Below are 23541 nucleotides of genomic sequence, written 5' to 3' on the forward strand. Positions count from 1 at the left end.
TATTCAAATTCAAATTACACTAATATCTTGAATTAAAATTTAAAAAATATTAAATTAATTCAAAATGATAATTAGAATTGAATTAGGAATAGTAATAGTATAAATATAAAACTATACAAAAAATTAGAAGTTAATTCCATGAAAAAGCATGAAAAATCGAAGAAAAACAAAAAAATTCGAAACTGTACGGAAAGATTTGCGATCACAGGAAAATATCAGCACAGCCCCGATTTTTTTCAAATCTTCAAAAAATCATAACTAATTCAAATAAAATCCAAATTAAGTTCTGTAAAAGGCTAACTTGCTTAATTTTTTTCCATACTATCCAATAAAAATAAGAGAAAACACGAGGGAAATCACGGTAATGATCGTGATAAAAAGGGGAAAGCAGTGGTCCAAAATAACAACAATGGGTTGAAAAGGTCCTATGTAGAATTCCCAATTTGCCCCACATGCAATAGAAAACATCTTGGGGAGTGTAAGATGAAGTCAGGGGTGTGCTACAATTGCGGGCAGCCAGGCCATCTGAAGAAAAATTGCCCAAAGGGACAAAAGAAGGAGAACCAAGCCGCTCCCGCTCGAGTGTTTGCTCTCACCAGAGGAGAAGCGGCAACAAGCAACACTGTTGTCTCAGGTCAGGTTTCTATTTACGGATTGCCTTGTAATGTTCTCTTTGATTCTGGAGCTACTCATTCTTATATAGCTACTAGGTTGATTGATAGTATAGATAAGCCATGTGACCTACTTAGATGTGGTATTGTGACGGAATTACCCTCGGGAGAAACCATGCTATCAAAAAGAAGAATGCGAGATGTACCTATCATAATCGAAAGCAAAGAACTCATGGGCGACCTAATAGAGCTGGGAATAAAGGAATATGATGTTATACTTGGGATGGATTGGCTATCTAGTCACGGTGCGACAATCAATTGCCGAAAGAAACTGATCGTTTTTGAAACAAAGGCTGGGGATCGGTTTATATTCAAGGGCGACAAGCTAGCCCTTAGGACTCCATTGATCTCTTCCCTGAAAGCTAGTCAGCTAATGAAGGCGGGATGCATGGCATTCTTGGCCAGCGTAGTGGATCGAGCAATAGAGACGCAACTAAATGTGGAGAACGTGCACATAGTCTGTGAATTTCCAGAGGTCTTTCCAGAAGATCTACCGGGACTACCTCCAGACAGAGGGGTGGAGTTCATCATCGAATTAGCCCCTGGGACTAATCCAATTTCAAAGGCTCCATACAGAATGGCACCTAATGAGTTAAAAGAGCTTAAAATACAACTACAGGAGCTCTTAGACAAAGGGTTCATTAGACCGAGTTACTCACCTTGGGGTGCGCCTGTACTCTTTGTCAAAAAGAAAGACGGAAGTATGAGGATGTGCGTAGACTACCGTGAGCTCAACAAGGTGACCATCAAGAATAAGTATCCTTTGCCAAGGATTGACGATCTCTTTGATCAATTGCAAGGCTCGGCTGTGTTCTCAAAGATAGATCTAAGATCTGGGTATCACCGAGTGAAGGTCCGAAGGAAGACATACCCAAGACGCATTCGTAACACGGTATGGACACTATGAGTTTTTGGTAATGTCTTTCGGACTAACTAACGCCCCAAAGAACCTTCATGGATATGATGAATAGGGTGTTCAAGGAGTACCTAGATAAGTTTGTTGTTGTATTCATTGATGACATTCTTATCTACTCCAAAACTATGGAGGAACATGAGGAACACCTGAGGATGACTCTAAACCGACTTAAGGAGAACCAACTATATGCCAAATTCAAGAAATGTGAATTCTGGTTAGAGAAGGTGGCATTCCTAGGCCATATAGTTTCCAAAGATGGAGTCGAGGTGGATCCTACAAAGATCGAAGCGGTCAAGAGCTGGCCAACACCTAAGACTGCAAGTGAAGTAAGAAGCTTCTTGGGTCTAGCTGGTTACTATAGACGCTTTGTTGAAGGATTTTCCAAGATTGCAACTCCTCTAACCAACTTGACTCGAAAGACGCAGAAGTTTGTCTGGTCAGAAAAGTGTGAGGGTAGCTTCCAAACACTTAAGGACAAACTAATAACAGCCCCTGTATTATGCGTTCCCAATAACAAGGATAAGTTTGTGGTGTACTGCGATGCATCAAAACAAGGGCTGGGATGCGTGCTGATGCAAAATGACAAAGTAGTAGCATATGCCTCAAGACAACTTAAGGAGTATGAACAGAGGTACCCAACACACGATCTGGAGTTGGCAGCAGTAGTTTTTGCGCTAAAAATATGGAGGCACTATCTCTACGGGGAACAATGTGAAATTTATACCGACCACAAGAGCCTGAAGTACTTCTTTACGCAAAAGGAACTCAACATGAGGCAGAGGCGATGGCTGGAGCTTGTTAAGGACTATGATTGTGAAATCCACTACCATCCAGGGAAGGCCAACGTAGTAGCAGACGCGCTAAGTAGACGCAGTTATGCCAGCTTGGCAATACTGGCACAAATGGAGAAGCCCCTACAACAGGAACTCCAAAGAAGTGGTATAGAGATCATTACACAAAAACTAGCTAACCTAACCATTGTCTCAACGCTGCTACAGGAACTTAAAGATGCACAGATTGTTGATGAGTTCTTACAGAAGAAAAGAGCAGGCTTGCCAGAGAAAGAGGCAGAAAATTTCTCCGAAGGTACAGACAGCATGTTGAGGTATAAGGGAAGAGTGTGTGTAGCCAACGACAAAGAGCTTAGAAGAAAGATCATGATGGAAGCACACACTACACCCTACTCAATGCATCCAGGGTCAACCAAAATGTACAATGACTTAAAAACCTTGTATTGGTGGCCAGGGATGAAGAAGGATGTAGCTGAATTTGTAGCTAGATGCCTCACATGTCAACAAGTTAAGGCTGAACATCAAAGACCGGCGGGGATGTTGCAACCCACGGAAATCCCTGAATGGAAGTGGGAAGATATAGCCATGGATTTTGTGACAGGACTACCTCGAACAACCAAGCAACACGACTCAATTTGGGTAATTATAGATAGACTCACAAAGTCAGCACACTTTGTTCCAGTAAAGTCTACTTACAACGCAGAGCAGTACGCTGACTTGTACATGCAGGAGATATTGAGGTTGCATGGAGTTCCAAAGACAATAGTCTCTGATAGAGGTTCAGTATTCACCTCCAAGTTCTGGGAGAGTCTACATAAGGCAATGGGGACACGATTGAAATTAAGTACAGCATTTCATCCCCAAACAGATGGACAATCTGAACGCACCATCCAAATACTCGAGGATATGCTTCGAGCGTGTGTGCTAGACTTCACTGGCTCGTGGAGTAAGTATTTACCCCTAATGGAGTTCTCCTACAATAATAGTTATCAAGCCACAATCGGAATGGCACCATATGAGATGTTGTATGGACGAAAATGCAGGTCCCCGCTTCACTGGGATGAAGTTGGAGAAAGACGCTACTTAGGTCCAGAAGCAGTAAGAGAAGCTTCAGAAGCAGTTGAAAAGATACGGCAAAGGATGCTCACCGCCCAAAGTAGACAGAAAAGTTATGCAGATCTGAAAAGACGGGAGGTTGAGTTTTCTGTAGGGGACTTAGTGTTCTTAAAGGTATCACCTATGAAGGGGATTATGCGTTTCGGAAAAAGGGGAAAATTAAGCCCACGATTTATAGGTCCTTTTGAAATACTGGACGGGGTGGTCAGGTAGCTTACCGTTTGGCCCTACCGCCAACATTAGCAGAAACGCATAATGTTTTCCATATTTCCATGTTACGGAAGTATGTACCTGATCCGACACATGTGCTTACATACGAGAACTTGAACTTGCAGCAGGACATGAGTTATATGGCACGCCCTGTGCGCGTGATAGAAAAAGGAATAAAGGTCTTACGAAATAAGACTATACCCTTAGTCAAAATCCTATGGAGTGATAGTTCTGATAGAGAAGCGACATGGGAGTTGGAAAAGGACATGCAGAATCAGTACCCCGAGTTATTCTCAAGTAAGTAAATTTCGAGGACGAAATTCCTTTAAGGAGGGTAGATTGTAATGACCAAAATATTTAGTTAGTCTAGATACCTTAATGTGGAAATAGTGATAGCATTAAATATGGTATTTTTGTAAATTGTGAGAATTACGTTATTATTAATTTGGACTTCTTTTAATGAGCCTTTTTGCTTAGTCACTATGTACATGTCGGACATATAGAATTAGGAAGTGACTTATTGTCATTTACTATTAATATCCTTTTTCCTAATTATTATTATTATAAGGTTATTATAGCTATTTAGATTTCATGTATTAGTAAGTGAATATTGGTTATTGTTATTAATATGTCTTATTTTGAGGTAGCAATATAGCATATATAATTGGGGCGTAGGTGTAGTTTTTTTTTTATGTAGTATATAGGTATAAGAATAATAATAATATATATAAATATATTGATAAGAGAGGCATAAGGATTATTAACAAGTAACAAACGTGTCAATAGGTTGAATTGGTTTCAAGTTAGAAAAAGATGGAGCTAAAATAGATTAGTGGCATTACCATGCATAGAGTTAGTTAAGCACTTTACTTCTTTGAACGTGTGCATTGGAGACTTTTAAGGGAGCAAATTTAAAATTCAAAACAAAGAGACTTAGTAAAAGATAAGTTGATGAGTTGTATACGCGTAACACTTTTGTTTCAAATTTCTCTAGCATATTTTATTGAAGCTTCAACCAAGAGAGCACCAAGGATGAGTCTTGGAAACCATGTGTCATATTATGACTGCTCCATTATACATTTTAACAATTAGAATTCAAATTTTGAATCTAGCATTTACGGCTACTCATGTGGGTGGTTAGTTTTTAGGCCTATATATAGATGGAACCTTTGTGTTTCATCATAGAAAGTAACTCAAACTACTCACTCTAGTTCATACTAAATTCATAGTCGAACCACCATTTACCATTTCTTCCTCATTAGTTGTTTTAAGGTTGGAAACTCTAGCATTCTTTAGCTAGTTTCAGCATCAACCAATTTACCACCAACACCACTATAGCCACGCCACCATCACCTTCTCAAAACTATTACTACCATCCGCCATCAACTCCTCTCATAACTATCACAGCCAGCCTCTCATAAATATATATATATATATACATCTTTCTTTCATCATACTTGCATCACCATCTATCAAATTCTACGTTCAAGTTCTAGTGCTCAACTAGATCTCATTGGAAGCTAATTAAGGTATAGCATTCTATAATTTTGGGTTCTTAGATTCAAGATTAAGGTTTCGTATATATACCACTGTAATATGTTCTAATTAATGAGTATAAAGTCTAGGTTTCTCATAAGCCAGTTATTGGTTCTCAAGGGCCACTATTGCAATCAAGGCTAAGACTCCACATTGAGGTAAGGAAATTAAGTAGAAAAACATAAGTTTTCTGTATGTAATAACATTCATAGAAGGAGTGGGAATAGTAAAAGAGAAGTTAACTAAGGTCTTCTGCCTGACTCTTTATTGTTTGTTATTTAATGTACTGTATAATATATATTTAAATAATATGTTTATAAGATTCATGTTATTTATGTATGTTTACAGTATTAGAGCATGGCCATTGCTAAGGTATATATTTAAATAATATGTTTATAAGATTCATGTTATTTAAGTATGTATGTAAATAGTGTGTTTATAAGATTCACATTATTTTATTGTTATGTTATTTAAATAATGTATAGTAGTTTGGCATTATTTAAATTAGGTAGATTATAATTTATGTGACATGATTTGACCGAAAAGATAATGGTTAAATACTTGACTGTTGGGTCTATATGGTAGATAGGGGGCCATTTAGTAGTGGGTACGATTTTACTGAACCTAGCCCTCCGCCATTTAGTCCAATAGCTCGAGTTTATTTGCCAAAATTGGACTCGGGCGTAATCATTATTATGTGATTTAGCTTAGGACCTAATTATTAGTAATTAGTGATATGATTAAGTTTATGTTTTGCTATCTGCCTAAATATGTGCATGTGCATTTTAATTAAGTTTTGTTTTTATTTATGTGACTACCTGACACACATTTCCTTACTGAGTTTAGTAGCTCACCCTTATCAAATTACCATGTGCAGACCAAGGTAACTGAAAGTTTAGAAAGCCGGTGGCGAGTGGAACTTTGGATGCTTGTGTGTGTGAACTCGCTGAGGACCATATAACTGCGGGCGGTCTAGGGCGCTCTATTTATTTATTTACGTTATTAAACTTATGTCGCAATTATTTTAGTTATTAATTATTATGTCTTTTGTACGAAAACTGGCCAGTTGTGAACATTTTTAAGTATCAAATAAAAATGCGACAATATGATTTTCCGCGTTTAACGCTTGTAAACAAAATTAATATTTTTATAAAAGTACGGGCGTTACAGTTTGGTATCAGAGCCACAGTTATGTCGGTCCCGAACGTTCTCACGAGTTACACACATCAGCCAAAAAGTTTCCGCTTGCCACCAAGTAAGTCCATTATATATACTTGCATTTTATGTGTATTTTTTTGTAATTTCTAAATTGGCATTTTACTTTTTAAAAAAAAAAAAAAAAAAAAAAAAAAAAAAAACCTTAGTACCAATATCCAAGTTTAGGTACTACCCATATGAAATAATTTTTTTAATACATATAAATATATTTCAAGTTAGTTTAAAATAAAATTTTGGGTAAAATTTTAGAACTTGATGTTAGATAGCACCATATGACTCTTGAAAAAAAAAATGTGTGTCTTATTATTTTATGTGATTATTTATTTTATCTTTGAATAAATAGAAATTATTTGTGAACTAGTTATGTAAGTATGGACATTTTTTGAAAATAGTGATATCTTATTTAAGTTTATCTTCTTTTAGAAATACTTAGAAACAAACAAGGAACATTAGGAAATAATGTCTCCAAGAAGATCAGTTCGAATCAACGGCAATAGAAACATCCAAGTGGATGCAGCTCCAGCACCCGCAAGGGGCGGAGGCCGAGGTGATGGTCGACGCAGAGGCCGACGTGGAGGCCAAAGCGGTAGGGGAGGTAGACAAGGAGCATCGGTAGCACCGGTAGATGAAGTAGCGCTTGAACAACAACAACCTCCCAATGCTCAAGCTGAGATACTCCGAGAAAACGCTCGTATACGTGAGGAGCTAACTCAAGAAATTTCAAGGCTACGAGCTCAGAATGAGGAGTTACGCCGGAATCAAAATCCACCCGTTAGAAACCTAGCTCTTCAACCAGCTGCAATGAATCCAGAACCAATACAACGTTTTGAACCTGTGTACGAGCGATTCAGGAAACAACAACCACCAATATTCAATGGGAGCTCGGACTCACTTGAAGCTGAGGAATGGTTGCGCTCAGTGGAGTCCATATTGGAATATATGGACCTCAATGATAGGGAAAGAGTATCTGTCTTTGCCAGCCTACTTAAAAAGGATGCACGGATCTGGTGGGAAGTAGTAAGACAGAGTCGCAACATAACAACTATGACCTGGTTGGACTTTGTTGATGTGTTCAACAGGAAGTACTACAGTGCCGCCATACTGGCTGCAAAAGAAGATGACTTTATGAATCTGAGGCAGAACAATCTCACTGTCACGGAGTATGCTAGGCAATTTGACCGTCTGGCAAAGTTTGCACAAGAGATCGTACCAACCGAGGCCCTTCGGGTCAAAAGGTTTTTGAAGGGGATGAACCCCATGATAAAAAAAGATGTGAAAATCATGGTGGGGACCAACACAGTTTATGCTGAGGTGTTAGAGAAAGCTCTCGAAGCTGAGTTGCTCGAAAATGATATAAAGAAGGAGAATGCTGCTAAGTGGGAAGCCCGAAGAAACAATGGAGGAAATCAAGAGAATAAGAGAAAACACGAGGGAAATCACGGTAATGATCGTGATAAAAAGGGGAAAGCAGTGGTCCAAAATAACAACAATGGGGTGAAAAGGTCCTATGTAGAATTCCCAATTTGCCCCACATGCAATAGAAAACATCTTGGGGAGTGTAAGATGAAGTCAGGGGTGTGCTACAATTGCGGGCAGCCAGGCCATCTGAAGAAAAATTGCCCAAAGGGACAAAAGAAGGAGAACCAAGCCGCTCCCGCTCGAGTGTTTGCTCTCACCAGAGGAGAAGCGGCAACAAGCAACACTGTTGTCTCAGGTCAGGTTTCTATTTACGGATTGCCTTGTAATGTTCTCTTTGATTCTGGAGCTACTCATTCTTATATAGCTACTAGGTTGATTGATAGTATAGATAAGCCATGTGACCTACTTAGATGTGGTATTGTGACGGAATTACCCTCGGGAGAAACCATGCTATCAAAAAGAAGAATGCGAGATGTACCTATCATAATCGAAAGCAAAGAACTCATGGGCGACCTAATAGAGCTGGGAATAAAGGAATATGATGTTATACTTGGGATGGATTGGCTATCTAGTCACGGTGCGACAATCAATTGCCGAAAGAAACTGATCGTTTTTGAAACAAAGGCTGGGGATCGGTTTATATTCAAGGGCGACAAGCTAGCCCTTAGGACTCCATTGATCTCTTCCCTGAAAGCTAGTCAGCTAATGAAGGCGGGATGCATGGCATTCTTGGCCAGCGTAGTGGATCGAGCAATAGAGACGCAACTAAATGTGGAGAACGTGCACATAGTCTGTGAATTTCCAGAGGTCTTTCCAGAAGATCTACCGGGACTACCTCCAGACAGAGGGGTGGAGTTCATCATCGAATTAGCCCACAGGACTAATCCAATTTCAAAGGCTCCATACAGAATGGCACCTAATGAGTTAAAAGAGCTTAAAATACAACTACAGGAGCTCTTAGACAAAGGGTTCATTAGACCGAGTTACTCACCTTGGGGTGCGCCTGTACTCTTTGTCAAAAAGAAAGACGGAAGTATGAGGATGTGCGTAGACTACCGTGAGCTCAACAAGGTGACCATCAAGAATAAGTATCCTTTGCCAAGGATTGACGATCTCTTTGATCAATTGCAAGGCTCGGCTGTGTTCTCAAAGATAGATCTAAGATCTGGGTATCACCAGCTGAAGGTCCGGAAGGAAGACATACCCAAGACAGCATTCAGAACACGGTATGGACACTATGAGTTTTTGGTAATGTCTTTCGGACTAACTAACGCCCCGACCTTCATGGATATGATGAATAGGGTGTTCAAGGAGTACCTAGATAAGTTTGTTGTTGTATTCATTGATGACATTCTTATCTACTCCAAAACTATGGAGGAACATGAGGAACACCTGAGGATGACTCTAAACCGACTTAAGGAGAACCAACTATATGCCAAATTCAAGAAATGTGAATTCTGGTTAGAGAAGGTGGCATTCCTAGGCCATATAGTTTCCAAAGATGGAGTCGAGGTGGATCCTACAAAGATCGAAGCGGTCAAGAGCTGGCCAACACCTAAGACTGCAAGTGAAGTAAGAAGCTTCTTGGGTCTAGCTGGTTACTATAGACGCTTTGTTGAAGGATTTTCCAAGATTGCAACTCCTCTAACCAACTTGACTCGAAAGACGCAGAAGTTTGTCTGGTCAGAAAAGTGTGAGGGTAGCTTCCAAACACTTAAGGACAAACTAATAACAAATTTCGTATTATGCGTTCCCAATAACAAGGATAAGTTTGTGGTGTACTGCGATGCATCAAAACAAGGGCTGGGATGCGTGCTGATGCAAAATGACAAAGTAGTAGCATATGCCTCAAGACAACTTAAGGAGTATGAACAGAGGTACCCAACACACGATCTGGAGTTGGCAGCAGTAGTTTTTGCGCTAAAAATATGGAGGCACTATCTCTACGGGGAACAATGTGAAATTTATACCGACCACAAGAGCCTGAAGTACTTCTTTACGCAAAAGGAACTCAACATGAGGCAGAGGCGATGGCTGGAGCTTGTTAAGGACTATGATTGTGAAATCCACTACCATCCAGGGAAGGCCAACGTAGTAGCAGACGCGCTAAGTAGACGCAGTTATGCCAGCTTGGCAATACTGGCACAAATGGAGAAGCCCCTACAACAGGAACTCCAAAGAAGTGGTATAGAGATCATTACACAAAAACTAGCTAACCTAACCATTGTCTCAACGCTGCTACAGGAACTTAAAGATGCACAGATTGTTGATGAGTTCTTACAGAAGAAAAGAGCAGGCTTGCCAGAGAAAGAGGCGAGAAAATTTCTCCAGAAGGTACGAACGGATGTTGAGGTATAAGGGAAGAGTGTGTGTAGCCAACGACAAAGAGCTTAGAAGAAAGATCATGATGGAAGCACACACTACACCCTACTCAATGCATCCAGGGTCAACCAAAATGTACAATGACTTAAAAACCTTGTATTGGTGGCCAGGGATGAAGAAGGATGTAGCTGAATTTGTAGCTAGATGCCTCACATGTCAACAAGTTAAGGCTGAACATCAAAGACCAGCAGGGATGTTGCAACCCCTGGAAATCCCTGAATGGAAGTGGGAAGATATAGCCATGGATTTTGTGACAGGACTACCTCGAACAACCAAGCAACACGACTCAATTTGGGTAATTATAGATAGACTCACAAAGTCAGCACACTTTGTTCCAGTAAAGTCTACTTACAACGCAAGCGATGCGGCGACTTGTACATGCAGGAGATATTGAGGTTGCATGGAGTTCCAAAGACAATAGTCTCTGATAGAGGTTCAGCATTCACCTCCAAGTTCTGGGAGAGTCTACATAAGGCAATGGGGACACGATTGAAATTAAGTACAGCATTTCATCCCCAAACAGATGGACAATCTGAACGCACCATCCAAATACTCGAGGATATGCTTCGAGCGTGTGTGCTAGACTTCACTGGCTCGTGGAGTAAGTATTTACCCCTAATGGAGTTCTCCTACAATAATAGTTATCAAGCCACAATCGGAATGGCACCATATGAGATGTTGTATGGACGAAAATGCAGGTCCCCGCTTCACTGGGATGAAGTTGGAGAAAGACGCTACTTAGGTCCAGAAGCAGTAAGAGAAGCTTCAGAAGCAGTTGAAAAGATACGGCAAAGGATGCTCACCGCCCAAAGTAGACAGAAAAGTTATGCAGATCTGAAAAGACGGGAGGTTGAGTTTTCTGTAGGGGACTTAGTGTTCTTAAAGGTATCACCTATGAAGGGGATTATGCGTTTCGGAAAAAGGGGAAAATTAAGCCCACGATTTATAGGTCCTTTTGAAATACTGGACAGAATTGGTCAGGTAGCTTACCGTTTGGCCCTACCGCCAACATTAGCAGAAACGCATAATGTTTTCCATATTTCCATGTTACGGAAGTATGTACCTGATCCGACACATGTGCTTACATACGAGAACTTGAACTTGCAGCAGGACATGAGTTATATGGCACGCCCTGTGCGCGTGATAGAAAAAGGAATAAAGGTCTTACGAAATAAGACTATACCCTTAGTCAAAATCCTATGGAGTGATAGTTCTGATAGAGAAGCGACATGGGAGTTGGAAAAGGACATGCAGAATCAGTACCCCGAGTTATTCTCAAGTAAGTAAATTTCGAGGACGAAATTCCTTTAAGGAGGGTAGATTGTAATGACCAAAATATTTAGTTAGTCTAGATACCTTAATGTGGAAATAGTGATAGCATTAAATATGGTATTTTTGTAAATTGTGAGAATTACGTTATTATTAATTTGGACTTCTTTTAATGAGCCTTTTTGCTTAGTCACTATGTACATGTCGGACATATAGAATTAGGAAGTGACTTATTGTCATTTACTATTAATATCCTTTTTCCTAATTATTATTATTATAAGGTTATTATAGCTATTTAGATTTCATGTATTAGTAAGTGAATATTGGTTATTGTTATTAATATGTCTTATTTTGAGGTAGCAATATAGCATATATAATTGGGGCGTAGGTGTAGTTTTTTTTTTATGTAGTATATAGGTATAAGAATAATAATAATATATATAAATATATTGATAAGAGAGGCATAAGGATTATTAACAAGTAACAAACGTGTCAATAGGTTGAATTGGTTTCAAGTTAGAAAAAGATGGAGCTAAAATAGATTAGTGGCATTACCATGCATAGAGTTAGTTAAGCACTTTACTTCTTTGAACGTGTGCATTGGAGACTTTTAAGGGAGCAAATTTAAAATTCAAAACAAAGAGACTTAGTAAAAGATAAGTTGATGAGTTGTATACGCGTAACACTTTTGTTTCAAATTTCTCTAGCATATTTTATTGAAGCTTCAACCAAGAGAGCACCAAGGATGAGTCTTGGAAACCATGTGTCATATTATGACTGCTCCATTATACATTTTAACAATTAGAATTCAAATTTTGAATCTAGCATTTACGGCTACTCATGTGGGTGGTTAGTTTTTAGGCCTATATATAGATGGAACCTTTGTGTTTCATCATAGAAAGTAACTCAAACTACTCACTCTAGTTCATACTAAATTCATAGTCGAACCACCATTTACCATTTCTTCCTCATTAGTTGTTTTAAGGTTGGAAACTCTAGCATTCTTTAGCTAGTTTCAGCATCAACCAATTTACCACCAACACCACTATAGCCACGCCACCATCACCTTCTCAAAACTATTACTACCATCCGCCATCAACTCCTCTCATAACTATCACAGCCAGCCTCTCATAAATATATATATATATATACATCTTTCTTTCATCATACTTGCATCACCATCTATCAAATTCTACGTTCAAGTTCTAGTGCTCAACTAGATCTCATTGGAAGCTAATTAAGGTATAGCATTCTATAATTTTGGGTTCTTAGATTCAAGATTAAGGTTTCGTATATATACCACTGTAATATGTTCTAATTAATGAGTATAAAGTCTAGGTTTCTCATAAGCCAGTTATTGGTTCTCAAGGGCCACTATTGCAATCAAGGCTAAGACTCCACATTGAGGTAAGGAAATTAAGTAGAAAAACATAAGTTTTCTGTATGTAATAACATTCATAGAAGGAGTGGGAATAGTAAAAGAGAAGTTAACTAAGGTCTTCTGCCTGACTCTTTATTGTTTGTTATTTAATGTACTGTATAATATATATTTAAATAATATGTTTATAAGATTCATGTTATTTATGTATGTTTACAGTATTAGAGCATGGCCATTGCTAAGGTATATATTTAAATAATATGTTTATAAGATTCATGTTATTTAAGTATGTATGTAAATAGTGTGTTTATAAGATTCACATTATTTTATTGTTATGTTATTTAAATAATGTATAGTAGTTTGGCATTATTTAAATTAGGTAGATTATAATTTATGTGACATGATTTGACCGAAAAGATAATGGTTAAATACTTGACTGTTGGGTCTATATGGTAGATAGGGGGCCATTTAGTAGTGGGTACGATTTTACTGAACCTAGCCCTCCGCCATTTAGTCCAATAGCTCGAGTTTATTTGCCAAAATTGGACTCGGGCGTAATCATTATTATGTGATTTAGCTTAGGACCTAATTATTAGTAATTAGTGATATGATTAAGTTTATGTTTTGCTATCTGCCTAAATATGTGCATGTGCATTTTAATTAAGTTTTGTTTTTATTTATGTGACTACCTGACACACATTTCCTTACTGAGTTTAGTAGCTCACCCTTATCAAATTACCATGTGCAGACCAAGGTAACTGAAAGTTTAGAAAGCCGGTGGCGAGTGGAACTTTGGATGCTTGTGTGTGTGAACTCGCTGAGGACCATATAACTGCGGGCGGTCTAGGGCGCTCTATTTATTTATTTACGTTATTAAACTTATGTCGCAATTATTTTAGTTATTAATTATTATGTCTTTTGTACGAAAACTGGCCAGTTGTGAACATTTTTAAGTATCAAATAAAAATGCGACAATATGATTTTCCGCGTTTAACGCTTGTAAACAAAATTAATATTTTTATAAAAGTACGGGCGTTACAATAGGTTTGAGTTTATCTAAACCTATGGCTTGTGGTATACCTGGTAATTACTTACTCTAATGCAAGCAACTTACTTTAGGAAAAGTCTTAACTATTCCAAAAAAGATAAAGCCATGAAAGAATTTCTTACATCAACAGTGAGAGGTCTTAGATATGCTTTTGTATGCCTTAGACCAGACACCTGCTGTTGAGTGGGAGTAATGAGTAGGTATCAGATTAATCCAGGAGAAGAACATTGGAAGACAATCAAGTAAATCTTAAGATAAAGAAGAGGAACTATATGTTAGTCTATAAGGGTGTGTTTAAAACTCTTAGACTACACCATATCAGATTTCGAAATTTGCCTTTGTGCTAGTAAATCTTTCTGATAAGATGGTGGTTACTCTGGGGGTGGAATAGTGATTTTGGAGAAGTGTAAAAACCTATCTGAAGTCTCTAGGTCTACCAGAGAGGGACTGAATGTTAAGGTTGCAGGAAAGGTACTTATTCAGTCTAAGGAAAGTTCTATACATTTTTGGCATCATTCCAAATTGCCTTAAACTACTAGTTTTAATTTCCTAATTAACCAAAAGTAGTTGCCAAAGGTATAGAATCCAGTATCCCAAGAGAGTAGACATATAGAGAGGAATTTCACATTATCAATGATTTTGTGATTAAGGAAGAGTAATGGTGGAGAAAAGGTTGTGGTTAATTCAACCTTTCAGATCCTATTACGAGGAGTTTACTACTACTACACTTGATTTGTATATCAATGTGTTGAGATTATTTGAAATGCACTTTTTGTTTTATATTAGTCCAAGTGGGAGTTTGTTGGGTTTTATGCCCTAAATCAAACTCATTTCAATATAATCAGATTTACTTATTAATATAGATCAGAAATAACATTTAATGTTGCATGGTTCACATGATTTGTTTCATGATTATATGTACATAATGTATAAATTCATTTGAAACCCTTTTCACATACTTGATCCTGTTTATTGTGCTGTCAACACATTGGAAAGTAAACATGACTATGTGAATAAAGTTTCCTAGATTTATCAGACATAGGGTTTTACTGATATGATAATCTACAACAGAGTTTACTTGCATTTGGAGAAGTGCTATGTTCTTTCCAGAGCATTGGTTAAAGTAAAGCTCAGGTTGGATGCATGGAGTATGCATCAGAAGGGACCGAAATTGAACTTTGACTTAGATTTATTAAACTTACCGTAATATCTATTCAAGTCAATATCGCCTAGTTGATCCTAGATCAAATGTTCTTAATCCTGTTATGATTAGGCTCAATCTTGAAAGGCTATTCGTGTTCTTTGATTTGTTAGTTAAGCCTACTTTTAGGTCAGGGTGATGCGTACATTTTGGGAACACGGTAGTGCAATTGAGTGGGAGCGCTAGCATAAACATGGAATCTATAGCTTCTATCTGGCGAATAGTAAGCAAAGGATGATCTCCTTCTAGCTTGACCAAACGAACATAAATGGTGGAGTACTCATTTCACATAAGCTGAAATATCATTTATACGGGGTCAAGTGTTTTAAGGAATAAATACATTGTAGGGTGTAACGGTAATTTAATTCCTTTCCAGTGTAGATCATTCATATAGAGGATCATTGATCACATTAGGATTATAACAATGGATAACTAATGATGTGTCTATATGGTGGAACATATAGAGCATTCTATATACTGAGAGTGCAATTCTAAGTTCTATGCGTGGATTCAACGAAGAATTAATAAGTCAGTGAATTTTAGTCCTAAATTCTTGATCTACTTATTGGAAGCTCGGTTATATAGACCCATGGTCCCCCCACTAGTTGAGATAATATTGCTTGTAAGACTCATGTAATTGGTTTTGATTAATCAATTATAATTCTCAAATTAGACTATGTCTATTTGTGAATTTTTCACTAAGTAAGGGCGAAATTGTAAAGAAAGAGTTTATAGGGGCATATTTGTTAATTATGATACTTTGTATGGTTCAATTAATAAATATGATAAATGACAATATTATTTAATAATTATTTATAGTTATTAAATAGTTAGAATTGGCATTTAAATGTTTGAATTAGGAAATTGGCATTTTTGAGAAAATCAGATACAAAAGGTGTTAAAATTGCAAAATTGCAAAAACAAGGCCCAATCCACTAAGTGTATGGCCGGCCACCTTTGTAGCTGTTTTAAGTTGATTTTTTCATTATTTTAATGCCATATAATTCAAATCTAACCCTAGTGGAATGCTATAAATAGATAGTGAAGGCTTCAGGAAAATTTACACTTTTCTTCTGACTTCTTCTGAATTAGAAAAACTGAGCCTTCTCTCTCCCTATCTTTAGCTACCACTTCTTCTTTCTTCTTCCTTTGAATTTCAAAATCCTTAGTGATTAGAGTAGTGCCCACACACATCAAGTGATACCTCAATCATAGTGAGGAAGATCGTGAAGAAAGATCATCAGCAAAGGAGATTCAGCATCAAAGATTCAGAGAAAGAGATCCAGGTTCAGATATTGATAATGCTCTGCTACAGAAAGGAATCAAGGGCTAGATATCTGAACGGAAGGAGTCATATTATTCCGCTGCACCCAATGTAAGGTTTCTTAAACTTTATATGTGTTTAATTTATCGTTTTAGAAAGTTCATATTTAGGGTGTTAATAAACATACTTGTGAGTAGATCTAAGATCCTGGTAAAAAAATTTCCAACAGTCAGACCATCAAGGTTCTTGAGTAACATCTCATCCAGGCGAAAGAAGAGTCCAACGAAGAGAGCATCTGAATACCTTCAAGCGATGCTTCCGGGAAAGTAATTAATATGCTTTCAAATGTCAAGGCTGATTACGAGCTTATTTAATATTGAATCCTATCGTATTAGGACATTGTTACCAAAGTCAGGTCACGAAATCATGCATTCCATAAAAGGAAATATGGTGATCGCTAAACACCTATTAAATTTTCTTTATTACACGCGGAGATGGCGCATATTTTCCACCTATCATCATAAAGCAAATTCCATGTTGTTATACCCAAAAATTCGGCTACCATCTTAGTGGAGGACACGTGTCAAGATAACGGGAATATGGATCGATGAAATCACTTTTAATGAAATAAGTCATTAATTGCATAAGTAACAGAGTATACTTACAACTCGCTGACTATAAGGTCTTATGCGAGAAATAGATATACAAACTGTTGTTTAGTGTATTAACGAGAAACTATACGTCATTGGATGTATAAAGCGAGACATCGACTCTGTTACATCTGGGAAGACGAAAGCGACGCATATCGAGGGTGATAACACTTAGTGTATGTTGACTTCGCTTTTAGCCAACGACAATGAGTCTTTTTTATAAGCGATAAACGATATGTCGTAATAAGAATTTGTAGTAAAGCAATAATAAAACACCGAAATTTTATAGAGGTTCGGCCCCGAGCAGTTCGGTAATAGCCTAATCCTCGTTAGTTCTAATGACTTAAGAATAAGGAAGAAGATTCCTTTTCTTAAAGCTCTTACAATAATATCTCTGAATATATAATTCTTAGATAGCCTTAGCTTATAGCGTTTCGGCGTATGATTTCTCTGTTTACAGTTTTTCGATCTCCCTTGCCCAGTGAACATTCCTCACTATTTATAGGGCAGGAAACTTAAGGAGGAAGAGTTTCCTCTCTCGTTATAATGCGCATAAACGGAAAGATCGTGTGATCAATCCTGAATGTAAGGATCGTGGGATTGAGGCTGAATACACCGATAGTGGGATCGTGTGTATGCCATATCCACGTAAGTTGATCCCTGAGTTATAGGGATTGAGCTGGTGACTCACGATGCGTTTGGTTGAATTCGCTAAGTGTTGCTCATTCTACACAGATCGTTGAGTATTCCATTCTTCACATGCCAGCGAGGCATCCTGCTCGGCGTGTTGATCCGAACAGATGCTTTAAGTAGAGTCCACGTGTCTCCATTCTCGTGATGCCACATCAGAGTGCCAAATTTGGGATAACATTTGCCCCCCAAGTCTGTACGGGACCTTCGAGGTTGCGTGTAGACTTATTCCGAGCTGGTTCGGCCTTTGTAGGGGGACACGTGTCGAGCATGACCGTTCGAGACTCGATGTGAAGCTGACTGGGCGTCCCTTCAGTTTTTGGCTAATTAATGCTCTGACAATTAATATTTTGAAAATCCAAATTTCTCTCTCCACGGCTGACGGTTGCACTCGATTATTTTGATTTCCCATATTTGCTTTCAAAGCGGGAAGTCGAGGCGTCTAAGGTTCCTTTACGTACAGTTACCCTTTTGCCTATAAATACTTGGAGTACTGGCACATTACCTCATTTCATCACCCTTCGTTGTTAAGCAAACTTCAGAGCGAAAAGAGAGGACTTTTAGGCTTCAAAGTTGCTGATGAGCTTACAGATGATTTTTGGCTTGCTTGAACTCGGACATTCGAATCTTTGAGTAAGTTTCTGGTTCCCTTTATGCTTTCCCTTTGCATGCTTATGCTTTTAATGTAACTTTGCTGTAGAAAGAACATTTTAGGAAACCCTAGGGTTTGAAACTTCTGCGACTCTTCTTTTCCATGTCCTTGTGTTAGCTTTCAGCCGTAAGGCATATTTTAGAACTGCATTGCGTCTGTTTTCCATTCTGCTTTTTCTAAGCTTCATGAACTTTTTTGCCCTAACTCAAGAAAAACTTTCTGACTTCTTGAGTTTAGACTTTTCTCTGACCATGGTCGTTCTTTAATCTGTTGGGTATTCCTGGTCGGCATATTTGCTTGTTTTTCGTTTGATACTCTGTCCAACACTCATCTTGCATGTTTTCTTTTGTAGATGAACGCAGACGAGTCTTGGGAGCCCGAGCATCAAATTGACCAGGAGCTGCTTCAACTTCTGCACGAAGTCCACCCTCGTCTTTGTGCTAATTCTCCTTCTGATTCCGTACCCAGCCCTAGAATGATGGCTCGTACGAAGAAAACTACGCGTCTGGCTGACGTTTCTGATCCCCAAGTGGCTCGGCTTGCCACTCTGCCCGATACCGAATAGAATTTGGCGGTCCCAATGGAGGAGGACCGTGAGGGGGACGCCGAAGTCCAGGAGGTTGAGAAGCTAGACGAGGCGCGTCTGGGCAGCCCTCCCGCTGCTGAGGGAGAGGAAGAGATTGAACCCCCTAACTATGGGGAGTACAATGAGGCTGGGCAACCAGTTGATGCTGACGGGGACGTCTTGGTTGAGGGCGTCGATTACGTCAGTGAGGAGCTTACTGAGGCGGTTCCTCACAGGAGGCAGGGTGCCTTGGGCGCCAGGTGGGTAAGTCCTCCGTCCAAGATTTCGGAGGCACGCCTCCGCACTCTCGACCAGGACGGATACCTGGGCAAGCTGGACTGCTACATTCCCGCCCACCACAATCGTGCCACAAACCCTGATAAGGGGATGTGCGCCTGGTCGGGGGCTCATGGCCAGCAAGGGGCGCTGATGCCCTTGCATATGTACTTCCGGGATGTGGCGGACTTCTTCGACCTCTGCCCGGCTCAGATTACCCCCAAGGGCATTAAGTATTTGTCCGCTCTCTTCGTCCTCTACGCTTCCCAGGGATGGGATGCTCCTTCTCCCCACGAGGTCCCTTGCTTCTTCGACCTGAAGTCTACCCCCAAGCAAGGCAGGTCGGGGTATTTTTACTTCTCTCAGCCAGGCTTCAAGTGGTTGAGCGGGACGGACCACAAGGCCATCAACAAAATAGGGCATTTTGTAGATGAGTACTTCATGGTGAAGGATCCGAACATCACCCGGACTCGGTTTCAACACCAACATATAACCGTCCTCCCCTCACCCTTACTCTTAGGGATAGGGCTCAAAAACTTGCCCGGTTGCCGGCGGAAGATGGGGATATCATCCAGTTGACCTCCGACGAAAATCTGGTGCAGTACGAGCTTTATCCAGAGGACTTTTCTTCTAAGTACGTGACGGGGAAGAAGGGGAAATCTGCTGCTGCCTGGCCTGAACGAGCTAATAAAGAGGATGAGCTCCTTCAACTTAAGCGTGAAGCTAAGTTGAAGGGAGGTGCCCGGGCAAAGCACTATGCTCAGGAGTCCATGAATCCTGAAGATGAAGCTGAGGCTGAGGCTGAGGCTGAGCAGGTGACTCCTTTGAGGAGGAAGAAGAAACTCTCGGCCACGCCCAGGCCCGTTGAACATGCCATTCGCAAAAGGGAGCCCATTTCACCTGTTCGGCCATCTCATCCCTATGTTGGAAAAGGGAAGGCCGTTATGGCTGAGATATCAGGTGATGATGGACTTCTGACTTTCTAGGGGGGCAGTCACTCTGCGCTTTACTTCTTTTTTTTTTTTCAGCTTCTTGATTTTCATGCTTTGTATTTTCTGCTGGTTTGTGCTAACCACACTGTTTTTGTTCGGTGTAGACATGTCTCGACAGATGATCAACGCTTTAAGAAAGAGGATGAGCGGAAGCTCTAGCGCCTCCCCTCCGGCCAAGAAGTCTAAGGGCGGAGAGGGGTTTTCAGAGAAGAGGCCTTCTGGAGAGGTTATTGACCTTTCCGAGGAGCTGACTATTGCAAATCCTTCCACTCCCAAATCTGCCAAGTCTAAATAGTCTGGGCCACCAATATCTAGGTCCGAACTGGTCAGGAGGATTCCTGAGCGAGTGCAGGCACCAACTTGTTGGGAATTATTTTACCAGGATCTTAGATCTACTCACAAGTATGTTGTTTAAACATCCTAAATATGAACTTTCTAAAACGATAAATTAAACACATATAAAGTTAAGAAAACCTTACATTGATGCAGCGGAATTAATGTCTCCTTCCACTCAGATCTCTAAAACTTGATTCCTTTCTGTAGCAGAGTATAATCAAGATCTGAGCCCGAATGCCCTTCTTCTTCAAGCTTTGATCCTTCACAGTCTTCCAATCTATGATTGAGTTACTGCTTGCTGTGTGTGGGCACTTACTCTTTCACTAGGGTCACGAAATTGATGAAGGGAAAAGAGAGAGAGGAATTTCGGCCAAGGTATAGAAAGTGGGGAAGGCTCAGTTTTCTGAAGAGAGAAATTTCTGTCAGAAAGCTAATCTAAAACTTGTGTTTTGACTGAGCCATCACTTTCTATTTATAGGCAACTACTAGGTCTAGGTTAAGAACTATTTGGCATTAAAATAATGAAAATAATAATTTGAAAAATCAACATTAAGTGGCCGGCCTAGGTGTTGTAATGGGCCTCACTTAATTTTGCAATTTTATCAAATTTTATCTCTATTTTCTCAAAAAATACCAATTTTCCAATTCTAACCTTTTAAATGCCAAAACTAATTATTTAATAACTAAAATAGATTATTAAATAATATTGTCATTTAATTTAATTATTAATTAGACATATAAAATCCATTAATAAATAAATAAACCTAGAATCTCTTTTCTTTACAATTTCACCCCTGCTTAGTGAAAATTCATAAAATTAGACATAGTCTAACTTTAGAATTATAATTGATCAATCACGAATCAATTAATGAGTCTTACAAGCAGAATGTTCTCAACTAGAATGGGGACCATGGATCTATATGCTGAGCTTCCAATAAGTGAACCAAATTTACCAAGTAAATTCCTACTTATTAATTCTTCGTTGAATCCACTCTTAGAACTTAGAATTGCACTCTCAGACTTATATAGAGCATATTGTATGTTCCACGATATCAATATACTATCTCATTTAACCATTGTTATAATCTTATTGTGATTTAAAGATCCTCTATACAGATGATTTACATCGAGATGAGATTTCTTTACCGTTCTCACCCCTCAATGTATTTTGCCTCTTAAAACACTTAGCTACCTGTAAATGGTGTTTAGTGATCTAATAATTAGTCAGTTAAACAAGAGCTCATCCATTTACTTCTATTTGCTAAGCTCGAAGGGAATCATCACTTGACTTCGATACACCAGTAGAAGCTATAGATTCCATATTTATGTTCAGCACTCCCACTCAATCATACTATCATGTTCTCGAAATATACGTATCACCCTGACCCGAAAGTAGGCTTAACTAATAAATCTAAGAACATGAATAGCACTCCTGAGTTGAGCCTAAGCATATCAGGATTTAGATTCTTTTAATCTTAAGATCAACTACTGATATTGACTTGGAAAGATATGTATAACTGTAAGTTTGTAATATCTTAACTTAGTTGCAATATCGGTCCAGTCCAATGTATACTCCATACATTCGAAACTAGTATAATTTACTAATGTCCTGGAAAGAACATAACACTTACTCCAAGTGTAAGTACACATAATCGCTGATTATCACATCAGTGTAAATCCAATAACACTGATGAAACAGGGACCAAAACTTTTGATTCATATGATCACAATCACATTCCACTGTGTTGACGATACTGTAATTGTGAATAAACATATGATCTGGATTTAACTGATTTTGTGTGTATGAATGTAATAAACATATTAAACATATTAAACCATTAGCATGTAGAATTCATGCAAACATCAATCACTTCAAATTTCTTATGTTGATTACTAATCAGATTGTAAAGAGTTTTATTTAGGGCATAAAACCCAACAAACTCCCACTTGCACTAATATAAAACAGACTGCGCAAATAGGTCAATCTGATGTTTTGATCTTCAGATCAAGTGTAGTATATTTGAATCCACCCAAACTTCTGGAAACTAGTTCATAAATATTCTTATGAAACATCCTTTACTATATGCTTTACTCATCAAGGGATACTGAAATCTTTACTGTTTTAAAAGTACATCTAGATAAACAGAAGACATATCTCTCATATTTTAAAATATGTAATTGAGATAATACAGTGTAGACTTTTCTTCAGTGATATAACTTTCTGGTATTTTCGAATAGACCAAGTTATAGTTCTTCTCTGGTAAAGCTTGAATTATTATACAATAATTCCTCCACCCCCAAAGTAAGCACCATCTCATAGAAATTTCGAAATTAGATGGTGAGATACAAAGACAACTGATACACAGTTTCTTAATATCTAACATATAGATCACTTTCATAAATCCTTCTTGAATATCTTCTAATGTTCCCTATTTGATTACATCTCAGATAGCTCCCACTCAATAGCAGATGTCTGGTTAAATAATACTTTTAACCTCTGATTGTTTAGAGAGTTACCTAGTTGTGACTTTTGTATTAGTCTTAAAACTTTAAGTTAAGACTAAGTCATCAACATAGCAGACTAGTATTTTGAAGTGAAAAATACATGCCAGAGATAAAGTAATCAAAATTAAGATACCATCAAATTTTATGAGGATTAAGAATTCTTGGTTCAAGTCATTCGAATGGACTGAACTAGAGTTCTTTATCTTATTCTCATAATTCTGATAAGCTATACCTATCCATGTGAATGGTTAGATTTGCTTTTCAGTTTTGTTCTTAAGTACCTATCACATTTATCAACCTAATGAGGATGGGTATAAAACTTTAAAATTCTCCCACTCAATTAAGGTAGTGTGAAACTTTAACAAAGAACTTTCAAAGGTATCAAACTTTTACTTACAACAGTAAAAAACGAAATGGAACATGCAATCAAGATCAAGAATTTATATCGACAATAGC

General features: G+C 38.5%; 1 protein-coding gene and 2 long non-coding RNA genes across 3 annotated transcripts; all 3 read left to right on the forward strand.

Annotated features, from left to right (window-relative positions):
* Positions 1-4463: 4463 nt before the first annotated feature.
* LOC133039850 (uncharacterized) lies at positions 4464-6363 on the forward strand. The gene is made up of 3 exons (XR_009688788.1): positions 4464-5233; positions 5330-5398; positions 6118-6363. It is a non-coding gene; the product is annotated as an uncharacterized LOC133039850 (long non-coding RNA).
* A 554-nt stretch (positions 6364-6917) lies between these two features.
* LOC133039719 (uncharacterized) lies at positions 6918-10235 on the forward strand. Its single transcript, XM_061118645.1, has one exon. It carries the CDS (start codon positions 6918-6920, stop codon positions 10233-10235), a length of 3318 nt encoding a protein of 1105 aa, XP_060974628.1.
* Positions 10236-12000: 1765 nt separating this feature from the next.
* LOC133039851 (uncharacterized) lies at positions 12001-13900 on the forward strand. Its single transcript, XR_009688789.1, has 3 exons — positions 12001-12770; positions 12867-12935; positions 13655-13900. It is a non-coding gene; the product is annotated as an uncharacterized LOC133039851 (long non-coding RNA).
* The last annotated feature ends 9641 nt before the right edge of the window (positions 13901-23541 follow it).

This window comes from Cannabis sativa, chromosome 7 (assembly GCF_029168945.1).
Source record: "Cannabis sativa cultivar Pink pepper isolate KNU-18-1 chromosome 7, ASM2916894v1, whole genome shotgun sequence".
NCBI lineage: Eukaryota > Viridiplantae > Streptophyta > Magnoliopsida > Rosales > Cannabaceae > Cannabis > Cannabis sativa.

Excerpts from the sequence above, each read along its gene's own strand:
- LOC133039719 (XM_061118645.1), top strand. The coding sequence starts at position 6,918 with ATGTCTCCAAGAAGATCAGTTCGAATCAACGGCAATAGAAACATCCAA.